The following is a 17,865-nucleotide window of genomic DNA, read 5'->3' as shown; positions in this document are numbered from 1 at the left end:
ATCAGCTTTGTGTTCTTTAGGAAGGAGTGAATGCATAACTTAATTTACTGACATATTCATATACTGAAGTATTCCAGTCCTGTGGAATACGTAAATACATATGTAAATACAGACCTAAATTGAGATTCTCCAGGAGAAAAAATAAAAACAAAAAATAGCAAACCAGTAACACCCAGATTGTTAAGTGTCTTGAGAAGCTGCAGGTTTGCTATGTAAACCAAAAGTGCTCAGTTTTGTTTTAGAAAATTAAGGTTGAAGTATAAAAATTAAGCTTCTTAGTTGTTATGTCATAAGGGCTCTAAGTTTCCACATAAATGCAAGAACATTTTTTTTTCCCAGATAAACTGATTTTGCTCTGTCACTTTTTGCCTACACATCACAAGAGAACCAGAAAACACACAGAATTACACTAGTGTAATGGGGAAAACTATAATTAGCTTTGGAAAGTTTTTCAAATGAAAATAACAGCTTCTTAAACTTAAAAAACTTAAACTTTCCTAAACTTAAAAAAATTAAAAAATTTTTTATCCCAGGGTACATACAAAAACAAGTGTTCTAAAACAAACACCTGACCCACTTTCCTAATTGGTTTCAAGTTTCGCAAGATGTTTTTTATTGAAGAAACACTGCTTCATTAATTCAAGTTAAAACCTATTCCATACCAAGTTCTATGCTACCCTTTGCTACATGCAGGTTCCTTACGAGGTGATTTAGGACAGTAACAATGAACTGCAAAAATCACAGTTTACCTAAAACGGGTCACAAGAATTATGCATTATTTTCACCCTTCTCCAACATTCTCTGCTTTGATAATCCAGGTAAAAATAGCTTTTGCTTTCCCTGCCTTGTCCATATCCCAAGTTCTTTCCACATCCACGATCCTTTTCTCTGAATATCTCACCTCCATGAGAAGACTCTCGGATATCCCAGATAAGAACACGGCCATCATCTGATGAACTGGCAAAGATGTTATCATTAACTGGGCTCACTGAAAGGCCGTACACTGCATCTTCATGGGCAAACACATCCAAGGTCTCGGTGCTGGAAGAAAGACACAGTTTTACCTATACGGTAATAGTGATAAGGCTCATTTTTATATAAAGATCCTCATGTTTAATTGGGGTAAGCCAAACAAAAACAAAAAAACCCAACAACTACCACAATGAAAAGCCATGTAGAGTGGCTTTTTTTTGTAGAGGCCATGTAGAGTGACCAAGAGGACATGCAACAATTATTCTTGGGAGGAGGTAATGGCAAAGAGGTCTGAGGACCTGTGCACCAAGTTATAGCGCTTAGACTGGTAAGGAAAACAATACAGAAGCTGATTCATTAATGCAGGCTTCTGTATCACCCAAAAGTTCAGCCAAAGTTCACAAAAGAACAACTTTCCAGCTGACTCTTCAGACAGGCTTACTTGGGTCTCCAGGATAAATCAGACCCATGCTTTTATCTCATACAGAAAAAGCAGAAAGAAGTACAAAAAAATAAGTCAACCAAGTGTCTGAGTTTCAGCCATAGCACAGGGGAATATTCTTTAGGGAATATAGTTTGTATAGAATCTGTTGGATACTCCACCAAAACGACATCATACAAAAATCAGTGTTTTGTCAATACGGTAAATTGTTCCTCTTGGTGAGAGATCTAATTTTATTCCATAGGCAATTAACAAAAAGCCCAGAAAAACAATAACAGCCATTTTAAAGAACAAAAAAGCAGTTGATGGATTAAGTATTAACACTGTTATAAAGCAAGACAATAGAGCAGCTTTCTGGAAAAGTCAATTAGAATTAGTGTCAGACACTAATTCTAGTTTCCTTCCATTCAGAAGATTGTGCAAACAGCTTTATAGGGAAGAATTATATATAAGATTAAAACTAGACTTAGCACAGTTACAGAAAAAAAAAAGACAACAAATTGATAACAAAAGCACATTAAAAATACATCAAAATTAAAAGAAAGACTTGCTTTAACATCTAAGCAAGAGTAGAACAACTATTTTATACAGAAAATTGTCAGCAACGAAGTTCTTGTAGAAGCTTCAAAAATCACAACAAACATCAGCATCTAAAATTCTGACACTTTAATTAAAACAAGCACAGCTGCCTACTGACAAGTAGACAGAACAGCATTATTAGAAAGCATTAGAAGAGCAAGGCAAAGTTACTTTTGTGCAACTCTCACCCAAGATTTACAAGAGAAGTAGACACTATGTATGATGGAACACAGATGTACAATGAATTCAGAATAACCTAGCGAGAAGGATGTCCAGATTACATCAACCAGGATTTAAGAAATTTAAAAAGGTTTAAGGTTTTATATTTCTCTGCTCTTTCACTTCTCTCCTCCTGTTCATTTTCGTTATACTTGATTTTCTTGAGCTCACATTATTTCAGTTGTCATGCTTAAACCCATAGAAGTTATGAGTACAGATCAAAGTTTTCACTTACAGATTTTCTTCTTCAAAAAATAAGCCCAGTCTTGAGTAATCAAGGCTCAATTTTCAACTGTTTTTGGTTGATTGAGGTTTTTTGTGGGTTTTTGTTTTTCGTGGGTTTTTGTTTCTGGTGGGGAAAAGGGAGGGGGGAAGGGGAAGGACAAAACAAACAAAACACCACAGCACAAACAAACAAACCAACCACAGCTATGTGTCAGAATATTTGTATATATGCCAGATTAATCTGGCTCTGAATCTACGTAAAACCTGCTATGGTGCCCGTAGGAGGAGGAGCATATGTATTCAATAATCACTCTCCTTACCAAGGTCAAAATGATGCAGAAACCAAATACTTAAACTAATAAATGAGGAGAGGAACACTTTATTCCAGATATGAATTTAGATAAATAAAATGCATGTTTCAGGATTAAATCAAAACTCTTCTCTCAGACCATTAAATTAAAACAACAACTAAATAAATTCCTCCAATGTGCAGCTCATGAAGCAGTAAAAACAAGAATTGTGTTTACTGTTTACCTTTCAACATCATGGAGTATAACTTGCTCATCATTGCCTATAAAGAGAAATACAAACAGTTAATGTGATGCTTCAATGATTAAAAAACATCAGGGTGAGAAACATTTTTTTTTAATGGGAATTTCAATTTTTTTTCTATTTTGAAATTAAAACCAAAGCAGTAAAAGATCAGTGCTGTTGCCAAGTGGCCAGCCCTGCGCTCAGTTTCATGAAAAGCTGCATGTGACATTTCCAGTCACAATCAAATGCACCAATGCATTCAATTTTCTACTGCTCAACAAATACTTCTACTGAACTGTGCTACTGTTCATCCTTCATTCAGTCTGAGCTTGAGTAAAGGGAAGAATATACTGCAAGGCAGCAGGACACCTTTAGCTCTCACCTTTGAATGCACCTTTCTCGCTGCTCAGAGAATGCTTCCTAAGAAAGTAATGGAGGGTGCAAAAAGGTGCCATAAGCAAAATGCATTGGGCTCACACGTCAAATGATGCCAGCTCACGCTGCCAGCCTTCAGAGTTTGGCAACCTTTGAGAAGGCCCAAAGTGACAGCATGAATTGTAATTTCTTTTGTATTAACGAAAACCAAGCCAAGTATGCAGACAATCATGTCATTTTTCTTTGACTGCATCCATTGAATACAATGGAAACCAATCGCACGCATGCAGAATAAGATCACAGCTACAAAGTAATTCCACTGGCTTCTGCTGTGCTTTTCAAGGGACTGCAAAGTACTTTTTTCCCCCCAGTTTCTGCACTGAATATTAATTCACCTAATTTGGCACCAACTGTTTAAAAATATTCAAGAAACACACATTTTATTCAGAAGAATAGAAACAAAACCAACCAAAAAACAACAAAAAATGAAATAAAATAAACACAACGTCTTTATGCTCAGTACGTCTTTGTAGTCGTGATATCAAGCTGTGAAGCTTTTCCAGTGTATATTAAAGCCAGAAGTTCAGGTGCAAGACTTTATCAATTATGATTTTTAAGTGTTCATATGACAAAATTTCCATTCATTCCATATATCTTTCAATTCATTTGCCCCAATAGAATAAATACAAGAAAGTTTCTCTCTGACTAATGAGGCACCAGACTTCTCTGTACCTACTTACTCTCTATTACAAGCCCTGATTAAACTGTAACAGCCGTGGATTACTGCAGTAGCTCATCTTTTCTATGGTATAAAAAAAAAAATGAGTCACTTATGGGTAAGTGTCCTTTAACCATTAATTGCAACAGAAACTGTTCATTATATGTTATAGGCAAAATTTATACCTAGTAAAACTACACTAATGTTTATGTATTTCATCAATTAAAAACGTAGGCTAGTTTCTCCAGTTAAGAAGATTACCTTTTAATTTTATATGCAACTTTATTATATATCATCTCTGCTTTTGATAACAGTAGCTAAAATGATTGAAAAGACAGAAAGTATCTGCCATTCCTTCCAGTTATACTTATGAGTATGAAATAGTGCAGACTACATACAGAGGAGCACAGTTAAGGTGTCCTAAGCTGTCAGAATAGGCCTGCAGAGAAAAATTTATTTCCCTGTAATTTCAATTTTGCATATACCTAGGACTAAAAATAAAAAAATTAAAAAAAAAATCCCAAGTAGTTTAATAAGAGATCTTCCACTTCTTGTGGAAGAAGTTTCACTGCTCCCAGTGCTCATGGATCAAGAAGAGACAGGAATTTCCTTGGTGTCTTTTTCTCTTGAGATCACATGCACCTAGTATCCACTCAGTTCCAGACGCCCATTTTTGAAGCAGCTTAATATGGTGCCTGCTACACAGCCGCTCCTTCAAAGGAAGGATGCTTGAAATTCCTTGAATGGAATTCAATTTATCCTGAAGTACAAAATCTTTTCTCCTTCATTGTCAAGGGTTTTTTTGACTGAAAATTGCTCAGATTCTAAGCTATTAGTTGTTGGCAATATTATTTACATAATGAATAAAGTTATGTGCCCTTCATGCCAGTTTCTATATTTTAATTTTTTTGTAGTAGTAGTAGTCAAATCATGGAAGTTATATTCCAACTCCAACTTCAGCAACTTATAGAAGAGGGGGGAATCAACAGATTTTAGGACCTGCACTTCTTTCAGGCCTTTAAAAAAAAAAAAAAATCAACATTTTTGAGTGAATAAATATAGTTAGCCCCATTTTACTGACAGAGAGATAACAGATGGTACATGTAGGCCATGCAAAGCAACTCTTTACAGAGGATCCAAGAGTCAGACTTGCAGCCCTGGCAGATGATCTCTGTGAATTTTGATGGAGCAGCTGAAAGAGTTCCTGACTCCTCCAATGGAAATAATTTCTGGCAGAGGTGGAGCATGTGTATGTGGAAAAGCAGAAAGAGATAAGAACAGCCAGTTTGTCTGTGCCTCAGCTGTCACAGCTCATCTAATTTGGCACTTTAGCAATAATATACTATAATCAATTATATAAATCTATAACTACAGGTGTTAACCACTGTGGTAATGGTATCTGACAGCTTGCACCAGTGGAGAGAGGGTTGACTTAGAAATGGAAAAGTACCATCACAGTTGCTCCAGTAAGATTTATCACAGTTCATCTGCCAGCCAATCTCCTGAATATTCACATAATATTTCGTTTGCCTAAATTCAAACTAAAATAAAACAGCCTCTAGCAATATTTCATTGGAATAACTGCAGGCCTCAAACAAAAACTCATTCGAGGATGGCGCTGACTGCTGTTTCTCACAATAAGCAGCAGTCTCAAGAATCAGAAGACATATCAGTATTCAACATTATTGGGGTCCTCTCTACTTCAACTTTCAATATATCTGAATCATTTCACCTCTGAAATTTGACACTATCTCAAGCTTTAATGTCCTCTTCTTCTCACCCTTTTCCCCTCTAAGGGGCACTATGGTTTTAACACATCATTAAAGGAGAGGAAGTTTCCACCATTTACATATCCTGAAAACCAATTTAAGGCACTGATATTCAGTTCAAAAATCTTGCTAACAGAGGCAGAGAAATGCTCTGGTCTGATAATATCAAAAAATAAGTCTAACTGTACATTTAACAGATATTGATAGAAGATAAAAGTCTCTATTCCTTCATATAATCATGTACAAGTGAAGTACAACAGAAAAGGATGTCAACTGCATTTTTACAGCCTTAAGTACTTAAATCTTCTTTTCCTCTCATTTCAACTCTTCTTCCTACTCCAATACAAAAAACAAAACAAAACAAACAAACAAACAACAACCAAGCAATGAGAGTTAAATGAACCTAAATTCTAGGGATTATCACAGAATCACAGGATGGCCCGGGTTGGAAGAGACCTCAAGGATCATGAGTCTCCAACCTCCCTCCACAGGCAGGGCCACCAACCTCCCCATTTAATTCTAGACCAGGTTGCCCAGGGCCCCATTCTACCTGGCCTTGAACACCTCCAAGGACAGGGCATCCACAACCTCTCTGGGCAGCCTGTTCCAGCACCTCACCACTCTCTCTGTAAAGAGCTTCCCCCTGACATCCAACCTAACTTCAAACCATTTCCCCTTGTCCTGCAGTTATCTACCCTTTCAGAGAGTTGATTCCCCTCCTGTTTGTAGGCTCCCTTTAGGTACTGAAAGGCTGCAGTGAGGTCACCCCACAGACTTCTTTTCTCCAGGCTGAACAAGCCCAGCTCCCTCAGCCTGTCTTTGTAGGGGAGGTGCTCCAGCCCCCCGATCATCTTTGTGGCTCTCCTCCAGACCCTCTCCAACAGCTCCCTGTCTTTCTTGTACTGGGGGCTCCAGACGTGGACACAGTACTCCAGATGGGGCCTCACAAGGGCAGAGTAGAGAGGGACAATCACCTCCCTGTCCCTGCTGGCCACCCCTCTTCTGATGGAGCTCAGGATACCATTTGTTTTCCAAGCTGCAAGTTCACACTGCTGGCTCATGTTACATTTTTCATCAAGAAGGACCCTCAGGTCCTTCTCTGCAGGGTTACTCTCAGACTAATACCCTAGAACAAGTGCACATCCACTTTCCTTAAAGACTGAATTAAAATTCCTGTTAAATGTGAACTTACATTCAAAAAATATGAATATATAGAGGTCACTTAGACTCTAACATTCCAGCAAATCTCAAGGACAGACTCTTACCCAGTAGGGACTGAAACGAGATCTGAGAAAAAGTGACCCGCCAACAGATGGCAACAGCCAGCTGAGGGTACATTATAATCAGTAGCAGCAGAGTTGTTTTAAGGGTCAATCTTGAGTGTCAGACAGTATGAAAGATCTGCTCTGAGCACAGTTAAGGAGTGACAAAGACGATGTTTCACAACCTGCAGCACAAGTATGTGTAAGACAGGACCCAAGATTCTCATGACAGTTTGTGACACAATGCCCTTACAACAGGATTTGGGGAAAGAAAAGAAAAACAAACACGATAAAGTTGAGAATGCTGTGCTAAAGACTTCCCTGTGCCCAAAGAACCTTGACCTGATGATTAACGCCAGCTTCCAGAATTCTAGGGGATTATGGAAAAGGCCTTTCCTATGGGGGCAGGATCTCACTTTCGGCTCCTACTGAGGTTATCCTACTAAGGTATCCACAGTACAGACTCTGGTGAAATCAGGGTGCTCCTTCTTACCTCCAGAGAACACTTTTGTATTGCCACTGTTGAAAGCTAGGCAGAAGATATTGGAGTGATGCTCCCCTTTCAGCTGAACTGGTTTGACTCTTGAGTGGATGGCTTCTTCCATATGCCAAAGTAAGACCCGGCGGTCATCGCCTCCTAGAGGAGAGGAAGGAGACATTACAGTTTGAGACACATGTAAATTTGTGATAGGCAAGTTATTTAATTTTGCAGTTACTCATGGAAGAAACCCTAATCAGCATTAAAAGAAATTATCACACCTTGTAATGATTTGGATACATAAGAGTTTATATAAAGACACCATGAAGCTGGGTATTCAATTAATATTAACAATAGCAGAGAAATCAGCAGGAAGTCTGGAATAAAAAGCTGATATTCTGCCAATATATACTGACAAGCTATAGCAACCTGGAGAACTGGGATTTTACTGGCATGTAAAATTTTGCAGAAAGCTGTAGATAAGTTACATGCTAAACTAACATATGCATGTTGGCAGAATACTTCCATACCAACTTCTTATTGTCAGCATTGCCTAAGCTATTCATGAAACAGGAGTTTTTTTTCCCCCTCTCTAACCAACAGCTATATTTCCACTAACAGTTTTTTTTAAAAGTCCCCACCACATAGATTAGTAATGGGACTGACACAGGGCCATAAAAAGATTTTCTTAAAGCATTCAGGAATCTTAAGCGTGTCAAGTCATGTCATACTTCCAGATCTGTAATGGTTAAGGCAGATATTTCTGAGGTGAACTCCTGATAAAGTGGACAGCCAAATAAGTTCAAATGTCTCTTGCTTCTTACCTTTCTATGCTTTTTCTAATAGTTTGCCTACTTGCAGTTAAATCATAGAATGCTTAGAGTTGGAAGGGACCTTTAAAGCCCATCTAGTTCAACTCCCCTGCAATGAACATGGATGCCTGCAGCCAGATCAGGGGGCTCAGAGCCTGGTCCAGCCTGGCCCTGAATGTCTCCAGGGACAGGGCATGCACCACCTCCCTGGGCAACCTGTGCCAGTACCTCACCGCCCTCACTGTAAAAGATGAGATCTCAGTTCAGAACTTCACACAGAAATACATTTAAGCACCTCCCTCTCTATCTGGTAAACAGAAACAAAATAAGTATTAGATAATGTTTGTGCTTTAATTGCATTAAGGAACGGCTTATTTGGAAGTAAAACAAAATGAAGATTGTATTGTATTCAATAGTGCTAAACATCAGTTTTGGATGCCTTGTAAAATTCAAATAAAGATACTTAAACTTTGACTCAAAATATTTTTATCTTCCTTTTAATAACAAATGAAAGAAAGACATCACAAGTTAAGGCACCACTAGAAACTTGCTTGATTCACTTGAAACATTTTACTGCTTTTTTCACAATTGAAAGCATAACCTCAGTGCCTTTTGAGTTCCCACCCCAAAGGAAAAAAGTCACAAAACAGAGACAAAAGGAAACCAAAATTGTTCTGTTTTATTCCACAAAGAGGCAAATGCATAAATAGAGCTCTTCACTGCCATTACTCAGGTTTCTTTAAAATTTCACACCATTTTATTTTATTGGGATCTTTTTCCATGCAACTGAGTTATATCAAATATCCCTTAAGTTAACAGTCTTTCAGCCTTTGAGTCTCCTAAGAGATTTTATGACAATCACTTTGATAGACAGTACAGCTGCATGTTACATTTATCCATTCTCCATGAAATTAATATTGTGTGTGTTCTTCTCCCTGATTTGGTACTTTAGAATGCAAACAAGTAATACATCATAAAAAGATTTGTAATTAATTTGATAACTAACGAGAACAAGAGTCAAAAGTGAAGTCTCCAGAAAAACTCATAATTTATGGTAATTTAAATCGATATAAGCTTAGATTCCTTTCTGTCTAGAAATAGGAAAGAAAGCTGTACTTGTACTCGAGTGGTTGCAAGTGGTTGCAGATGAGCTAATAAGAAGAAGGCACAGAACTGATGACTGGTGAAATACTTGGTCACTTCAGTCACACTAAAATAAAGGAGCAACTGTCACACTCAAAGGGGTCACTTCCAGAAGCTGCCAACAACCAGGTCTTAACGTTATCACCATCTGACAAATAACATAAGCAACATTTAAGGCTGCTGCTTCTATTGGACTGAATCTATTGTCTTTCAAGACATTTCACAGCAAAACATAATAACAGTTTTATTGTTACCATAGCAAGGCAATTTGCTAAATCCCTACTTTAAATCTACTTATCCTCCTACCCAATAGCACAGCAACTTAGGAACTTCAGCAGCAAACTCTTAGTTACTTTTGCTACCTACCTAGTCCACATATAAACAAAAAAAATTAAATGAAGATCACCAGTGAGAACAATGATTGCTGTGCTTTTCAACAAGTATACAGAACAATAGGAGGGAGAAAATGCAGCCTGCACAGAAAAGTCTTTGGCCTTGATCAAAGTTATCATAACTTTAAAAAAAAAAAACTCTTATTTTCAATGCTTGTTGCCTACAGTTCCAGATAAGAAACAACTGTCCCTAATAAATCTCTGCTCCCAAACACCTAGATTTCGACCAGGCAAAGGGCCTCACTATTACAGGGGTCTGAGAATTATGCTTGCCCTTTTAGTGACACATGTTCCACAGCTTAGGAGCTGAAATGCTCTTCACACTCATACAATTCTGCCCCTTCTCCACTTACACATCATCTTGCACATGAGTTTCATGATTCAGTTTTATTCCCCTCATACTCAGTAAGACAAAAAGGCTTAACAAAATGCTAATGTTAACTGAGTTGGAAATGCATTGCCTTCTGCCTCCAGTTCAGCTATTCCAGAAATACTTCTGATTGCAAGCCAGTTCCACCAGAAACAAAAATCTGTTAGAAAATGAGGAAGGGAAGGAAGGAAGCATACAAGGACAGGTATGCAAAGAGACAGCAAAGAAAATGTTAGGACGTGGAAGGAGATGGCTCTGTAGAAAGGAACTGTGATTCATCTGACACAAAGTACACATGCATTATGGAACATAAGTTACAAGCCTGAGAACTACAGGAAAATTCATGCCTATAGCATCTGCTCTGTACCACTGGTCAGTGAATAGAGATTAATTAAGATAATTTCAATTCACAGTGGACTTATTGTGCACACACACCAACTGGGCAAGATGCAATGCTCAACATCGCTCAACGCTTTCCAAAAGCACTGGAACCACTGTGCAAAGTTGTGATGACTCTGCAACACTCTCCAAATGAGATTAACTGTGTATAACTACATGATAGTAAGCATATACCAATAGCAACAGGTTTACTAATGTTACTACATTCAAAAAAAAAAAAAAAAAAAAAAAAAAAAAAAAACAACTAGATATATGGGATCTCTGGAAAGCACCTTAGCACCAGGCTCTTCTGGGGATTTTCCAGAAATTAAGTCCCACTTATCCATGACTTTGCAATTTTTGTGCTCCTGATGTCACATGATCTGAAAACTACCTTTTAGAAAGTTTCAAAGAAAGTATTTCAGAATTCTGCTAAGAAAGTCAAGCAAAGATGCAAGAGATTCCTAAAAAAAATACTAGCACTGATTTTCAATATTAAATATTACTTAAATATATTTAACTACACAGAATTCAAATGCAGCCTACCAACAAGTTTAGAACGGCAGTGGCAATCACTTTCTGGTACTGCTTTCTTACGTTATGATACCATCAGTAATGTTTGAACAAAGTTCAGAAGTTTGCTAATGACAAAAAGTTGCAAGTATTTGCAGGTGTGGATACAAATAGAAGACCATTTTATGGGTTTCTTGATCCTTTAGCACTCATAAACCAAACAGTTAATAGCATATTGGAGGCTCTCTCCTACTGGGCCACGTAGTTGCTCATTGAAATCCCAATAATTCAAACTGTGAAAGTTGACAATGTAACTATGAAAGTTTCAGAAAGTAAGTTTGACATCCACGAAGAGGGGAAAGATCCACTTTCTTCTTGCTTCAATACTCCTGTTCAGTGAACAGTGGTTTTTCAGTGGAAAAAAAAAGTGTACGTTTGTGTGATCCAGATGAGAATGTCCCGCCACAGCCATTTCTCAGAAAGGAATCATATTTTAAAAGACTTAATTAGCCAAGTGCTTCTGTGTTCATTATAGGTCATACCTGCTCCTACATGTGAAATGGAGGTCAGGCAGGAAGAGAACTCTGGCCAAAGAAATACTTGTGGACAGCAAGGCTAAAAAATTTATCACCTTTCCACATCACTTTGAATGTAGAGAAGAAGAGTATTCCAATTATTATTTTTAAAATAAATAAATAACAAGAATACATGAATGAAGAACAAATACACATTTCTTCTCCTACCCCGAATCACTGGAATATTTTGTTAATGTTTAGTGTTTGCTGTCTTGATGAGACACAGGCAGGACAGAGGACGCACAACATAGCTAAAAATAAAGCTTTCATTTAAAATCTTAGGACAGATATCTTGAAATAGACTTCCAAGTAAGTAAACACTGTGTTCACCCTTGACAATTTTCTGGTTCCTGTCGACCCAAAGAGGACCTCAGGGAATAATTAAAAACCCTTTTACTGTGCGCCCACTTCAGAATGGTTTCCCATGGTGCCCTCCCAAGAGTTTGGGAGAATAAAAGTAAGAACAGCACTCCAAAACAAAACAAAACAAAAACGATGTTTTTAAGTAGCATAGACACAACGTGCCTACTTTAAATAACCAAACTGATCCTAAATGACTTAGCATGGCACATATCTAAGAACAAACATTTCACTACCTTCACAGTCTCAAAATCAAAGCATTCCAATTTTGCCCCACTTTTGGGCTAGTTCTTCCCTAAAACATTCCCTGAACTGGCTACTTTCAGAACAGGCAACCTGTAAATTCACACAGTTAACTCTGGAAGAGAATTCTACTCCCATAGTAGTCTCCCTGAACTGATTTAGTAGTTCTCCTCAAAAGTTTGAAGGAGGCCAGTGCATACCCTTGCTGAAAGCCAATCTAGTCTTAACAGGACCTGCATAGCTTATGGAACACTCCTGAACTCTCACATGTAGAGATAAGCATTAAAAAAAAAAAAAAAAAAAAAAAATCAAACCACTAAGGACTTAAACTGCAGTTTAAGTGCATTAACCTTATCAGTTGCAGACAAAGCTTAAGACATTACAGTTTTTTCTCCTGTATGCCTCTTCAGGCCCAGTCACTGAAGAACCTACATGGCAAGTGTGCAACAGTTTTGAATAGGAACATAAGATTATGCTTATTGCTTGTATCTGCTCAGGAAGCTGCAAGAGTGACAGAAAGTATAGAAGATATTTCAAGAAGACAATCACAGGCAAAATGGCAGACTGCCTGAATTACTCCCAGTAGATGCATATACTCTTAAAAAAAAAACAAAACACAACCAACTCCACTGAGGTAGACTTCACCACCCTCCTTAGGCAGCCTATTTCAGTGCTTCATTATCCTTGCCATAAGGCAGATTATCCTAATAGCTAGCCCAAGGGTACAGTTTGACGTGACACATAATCCCACTCCCCCTTGCCATGTGTGCCCTGCTGTTTTCTCTCCCTCAAAAACAGCAGCGATGTAGCCAGCAAGTAAATACCTTCAGGTTGACCTGATGGAAAACCAAACCTCAGACAAACACCCTCTCTCTATTCCTCCCCCATCCAGATACTTCAGTCAAACTTGTTTATGACTTTAACCCATACAAGTGCCACATTACAACAAGTGAGAGGGGAAAAAAAAAAAAAATATCAAATGAACTACAGGATAAAGGGGAGAGGGGAAAAAAGGCTACTCCTGTTGGATGTAGACATGAGTTACAGCAGATTAAGATCAAACCACACCCTAAATTCTTCCTTGCTATAACTCATGACAGAGTTTTTGTCTTATTCCCAGTGGAGAGATAGAGAAGTTTACAACTTTATGCAACAACAATTAAAGCACTTTTATATGTTTTAAGACTTCTCTTTCTAGCCAGCTTTTCTTTCACAGAATCACAGAAACACCAAGGTTGGAAAAGACCTACAAGGTCATCCAATCCAACCATCCACCTTTCACCAATAGTTCTCACTAAACCATGTCTCTCAACACAAAATCCAAAAGTTCCTTGAACACCTCCAGAGTTAGCGACTCCACTGCCTCCCTGGGCAGCCCATTCCAGTGCCTGACCACTCTTTCAGAAAAGTAGTATTTCCTAACGTCCAGCCTAATCTCCCCTGGCACAGCTTGAAGCCATTCCCTCTGGCCCTGTCACCAGTTACACAAGAGAAGAGGCCGATCCCCAGCTCACTACAAGCTCCCTTCAGGTAGTTAGGGAGAGCAATAAGGTTTCCCCTGAGCATCCTCTTCTCCAGACTGAACAATCCCAGCTCCTTCAGCCGCTCCTCATAACACTGTGCTCCAGACTCCTCACCAGCTTTGTCACCCCTCTTTGAACCCGCTCCAGGGCCTCAGTGTCTTTCTTGCAGTGAGGGGCCCAAAACTGGACACAGTACTCGAGGTGCGGCCTCACCAGAGCTGAGTACAGAGGGACAATCACTTCTCTGTTCGTGCTGGAAACACTATTTCTGATGCAGGCCAGGATGCCATTGGCCTTCTTGGCCACCCAGGCACACTGCTGGCTCATGTTCAGCTGAGTATCAATCAATACCCCCAGGTCCATTTCCTCCACGCAGTCTTCCAGCCACTCCGCCCCAGTCCTGTAGCACTGCCTGGGGTTATGGCCAAAGTGCAGGACCTGGCATTCAGCCTTGTTGAACCTCACCCCATTGAGTTCAGCCCAGCTATCCAGCCTGTCCAGATCCCTCTGTAGGGCCTCGTTACCCCCAGGCAGAATGACACTTCCAGCCAACTTGGTGTCATCTGACACCAACATCTGAGGGTGCACTCAATACTCTCATCCAGGTCGTCAATAAAGATATTGAAGAGGACAGGCCCCAGCACTGACCCCTGGGGAACACCACTCGTGATCGGTCGCCAGCTGGATTTGACTCCATTCACCACCACTCTCTGGGCCTGGCCCTCCAGCCAGCTCCTCACCCAGCCAAGAGTGTACCCATCCAAGCCTCAGGCTGCCAGCTTCTGCAGGAGAATGCTGTGGGAGGCAGCGTCAAAGGCTTTGCTGAAGTCCAGGTAGACCACATCAACACCCTTTCCCTCATCTAGCAGACGGGTCAGTAGATCACAGAAGGAGATCAGGTTGGTCAAGCAGGACTTGCCCTTTGTGAACTTATGCTGGCTAGGCCTGATCCCCTGGTTGTCTCACACATGCCACGTGATCTCCTTCAAGACAATCTGCTCCATAACCTTTCCTGGCACCGAGGTCAGGCTCACAGGCCTGTAGTTCCCTGGGTCCTCCTTACAACCTTTCTTGTAGATGGGAGTGATATTGGCAAGCCTCCAGTCTTCTGGGACCTCAACAATCAACAAGGAGTGCTGATAGATAATGGCAAGACTGAACAAAATCCTCCTTTCGGACTTTCATTTTCTTATACCTCTGATCACTATTCATAACCTTCTCACTCTCCTATGAACATTCTCAAATTAGGCCACATCTTTCCCAAAATTCTGTGCCCAAAATGGAGCACTGAAGCCCCACCAGGGCCTAACAGTGCAGAACCATTACTTCCCTTGCTTTATCATATCTAGCATTAGTTATGCTGTGGTCTACCATCACATTTGGATTCTCTTCTGTATGACTGCTGCCAAGTTTCCATGGTGCAGTTATAGAGTCGACCATTTTGAAATATTCTGCACTGGTTCCTATCAAACTGCATGCTATTTTTTCCAGGTAATATTTTAATTTTGAATCCAATTCTTATCCTCTGAAATTATTGCCACCTTTCCAGGTACAACCTTTAATTCTTTTTCAATTTTTCAGACATTAATGATAATAATACGTAGTAACTGGATCTAAGATGACTCCTCACTCAGAACTCTATATAAAAAAGGCTAAGATCAGGAATAACTAATTAAAACATACTTGATACACAACTTCCTTAACTCAGAAGTAATATTCCACTATCTTTGTGTCTGCTGTGCTGGGCTCATATTCTTTAGGATTCACCTGGCAACCAAATGACAGATGAACTACCAGCACTTGCTTACAACCTACAAATTTATGATCATGGAGAAGCTATTAACTTCTACATTATCTGGGGAGGCGAGGGGGGAGAGGGGGCCGGGGGGGAGGAAAAGGTGGAGAGAGGGAGAAAAAGAACACATGCATGGATTAAATGAGCCTCAGATTACAGCATTTCCAAAGGGTTATCTTGAAAGTACACTTTGGGCGGGGGGAAGGGGGAGGAGGTTCTGATAAAGATACTTATGTTTCTAAGAGATAGCACACATGAAAAATGACTGTCAGATAAACAAATAGGAAGACTCATCCACCAAACTTGAGGATGAGGGAAAGCAAGCTTATTAGACAAACTAAAGACTTTTTTAAGTTAAATTGCAAAGGAGATGCTTGGCATATCTGAGGGAAGAAATCAGCTGCTTATTGTTGCATAGTGAATTTAATTTCCATGCACTGACAGTCATGTGTTTCTCAAACTGTTAGCAAAAAAATAAAAAATAAAAAATAATACCACCACCTAGTACATAAAAAGTTGCAATGAGACACTGTGTCCAGTTAAATCTTTCAACTCCATCCAGCAGCTAGTTTTAACAATTTCAGTCCCAGCTACACATTTCTTTTATGCAGAGCTTTCTTTTTCCCTTGTGTCATTCTACAAATAGGTCTTTTCTACTTGTTACATTGTCTCCTAAGTATCCACTTCCTCTTTTCATTTCTCTTAAAATCATTTCCTTATGCCTGTCCCTTACAGCACTCCTGCCCCAGAACATCAGTGTTTCTTTTTCTCTCCTTCTCTGAAGTGAGACAAGTTCCACGCAGGCAGAGCAAAAGCCAATAGGCTGAAAGATCCTATCTAATTTGATGACCTCAACTTTTTTTATAGTGCCCAAAATGGCCAAATGCAACCAGAACATAGGAATTTCATAAACAACAAATACAGTGCTATTCAAAACCACAGTTAGAAACAAAATTAGTTACTATTAAATGTGAAATCACTAATGCAAGATTTAATGAGGTTAGGATACCAAGAACTCCTAAACATGCTTCCAAAAAGCTAGCTGAAACTTGTCTACACTGAAGTTCACTCCAAAATCCTAACAGGAAAACTATCTGTAACGTAAACCCTGTTTAAGCAGCTTGAAATGTTTACTGAAACAGTAATCATTAGCCTTACAGACTTGCTTCTGGGAGATATGTCAAAAAAAGAAAAAGTGGGGACACATACTCAAGAAGAGCATTCCAGACAATACAGATGAGAACAGCACTAATTTGGATGCAGGCTAGTATTTAAATGCAATCAGTAGAGCCAGTACCAATGCACTGTATGTTATTAAAACAGCTCCAATGAGGTTTAAGCTGTTAACAAGTCAATTAGCTGAGACAGATTCCTCAATGTTGGGAATATACATATTACTTAAAACTGAACAACGGAAAAGACTGCATGCACTCTTCCTTTTCACACACTCCAGTATCCCTGTTAACTCTCTTAGCTGCTACAAGCGCAGATGGGAGTATCTAACATCTCATCCTTACCTCAGCACACTGACTATTTTGGGGGAGGACAGACCCACATGCCATCTATTCTAAGGCTGTATCTACATTTGGAAGTCTTTTGAAGCAATACTTCCACAAAACCTTCAGATTAGAGGCAGCTTATACCACTCCATCTTCCTTCTGAGCACCCCTTCTCATTGCTTTTGCCATTTCTCAGCATTTCACAATTAAGTGCGACTCTACAAAGTAGCGTTTTGAGTGTAATATCAACAAAGCCTGTACTTACAACCACAAAATTTAAGAGCATCCATAAGTCTTTTGCCTTTTAACTTTTTATTCTTGAATGATGAACAAAGAACCTGCCTGTTTTTGCTATGTCACGTAAAGCATTCTAGATCATGTGGTCACAGATAAGGCAAAACTTCATCAAAAGCAGTTACCGTAATTAGGACCTTTCATTTTCTCAGGGCACCGCTGCAAGGTCAGGCTTAAGGTAGTCTGCTCCTAATTACCCCAAATACATTCACTGCTAACACAAGTAACTTACATGAATGAGGGGAGGAGAGGATGCTTAACTCCCCCCTCCTCTTTTATTTTTTTTTTAAGAATATTTTCTTATTACTTAGTCATCTTATGAGTTTTGAAAGGTACCATCTCCTATATACTGAGGGAAATGTCCACAATATGAATCTTTAAAGAAGTTGAGAAAT

General features: G+C 39.2%; 1 protein-coding gene across 3 annotated transcripts in view; it reads right to left on the bottom strand.

Moving 5' to 3' along the window:
* The window catches only part of DCAF5 (DDB1 and CUL4 associated factor 5), a 68,566-nt gene that overhangs the window by 47,705 nt on the left and 2,996 nt on the right, over positions 1-17,865 (bottom strand). For 2 of the 3 annotated variants that reach the window (XM_042880261.1, XM_042880087.1), the window contains exons 2-4: positions 7,589-7,732; positions 2,972-3,008; positions 902-1,041 (exon numbers count right to left, since the gene is read on the bottom strand). In XM_042880261.1, coding sequence (XP_042736195.1) covers positions 902-1,041; positions 2,972-3,008; positions 7,589-7,700 — 289 coding nt within the window. In that variant the 5' untranslated portion in view covers positions 7,701-7,732. Of the gene's footprint in view, positions 1-901; positions 1,042-2,971; positions 3,009-7,588; positions 7,733-10,725; positions 10,786-17,865 lie in introns of those variants that run through there. The other variant, XM_042880176.1, reaches the window with a different exon arrangement.

Source organism: Lagopus leucura, unplaced genomic scaffold (genome assembly GCF_019238085.1).
Source record: "Lagopus leucura isolate 7727_CA_CO unplaced genomic scaffold, USGS_WTPT01 Super-Scaffold_1, whole genome shotgun sequence".
NCBI lineage: Eukaryota > Metazoa > Chordata > Aves > Galliformes > Phasianidae > Lagopus > Lagopus leucura.
Note: the sequence above shows the minus strand (reverse complement) of the source record. Positions and strands in the feature narration are given on the sequence as shown.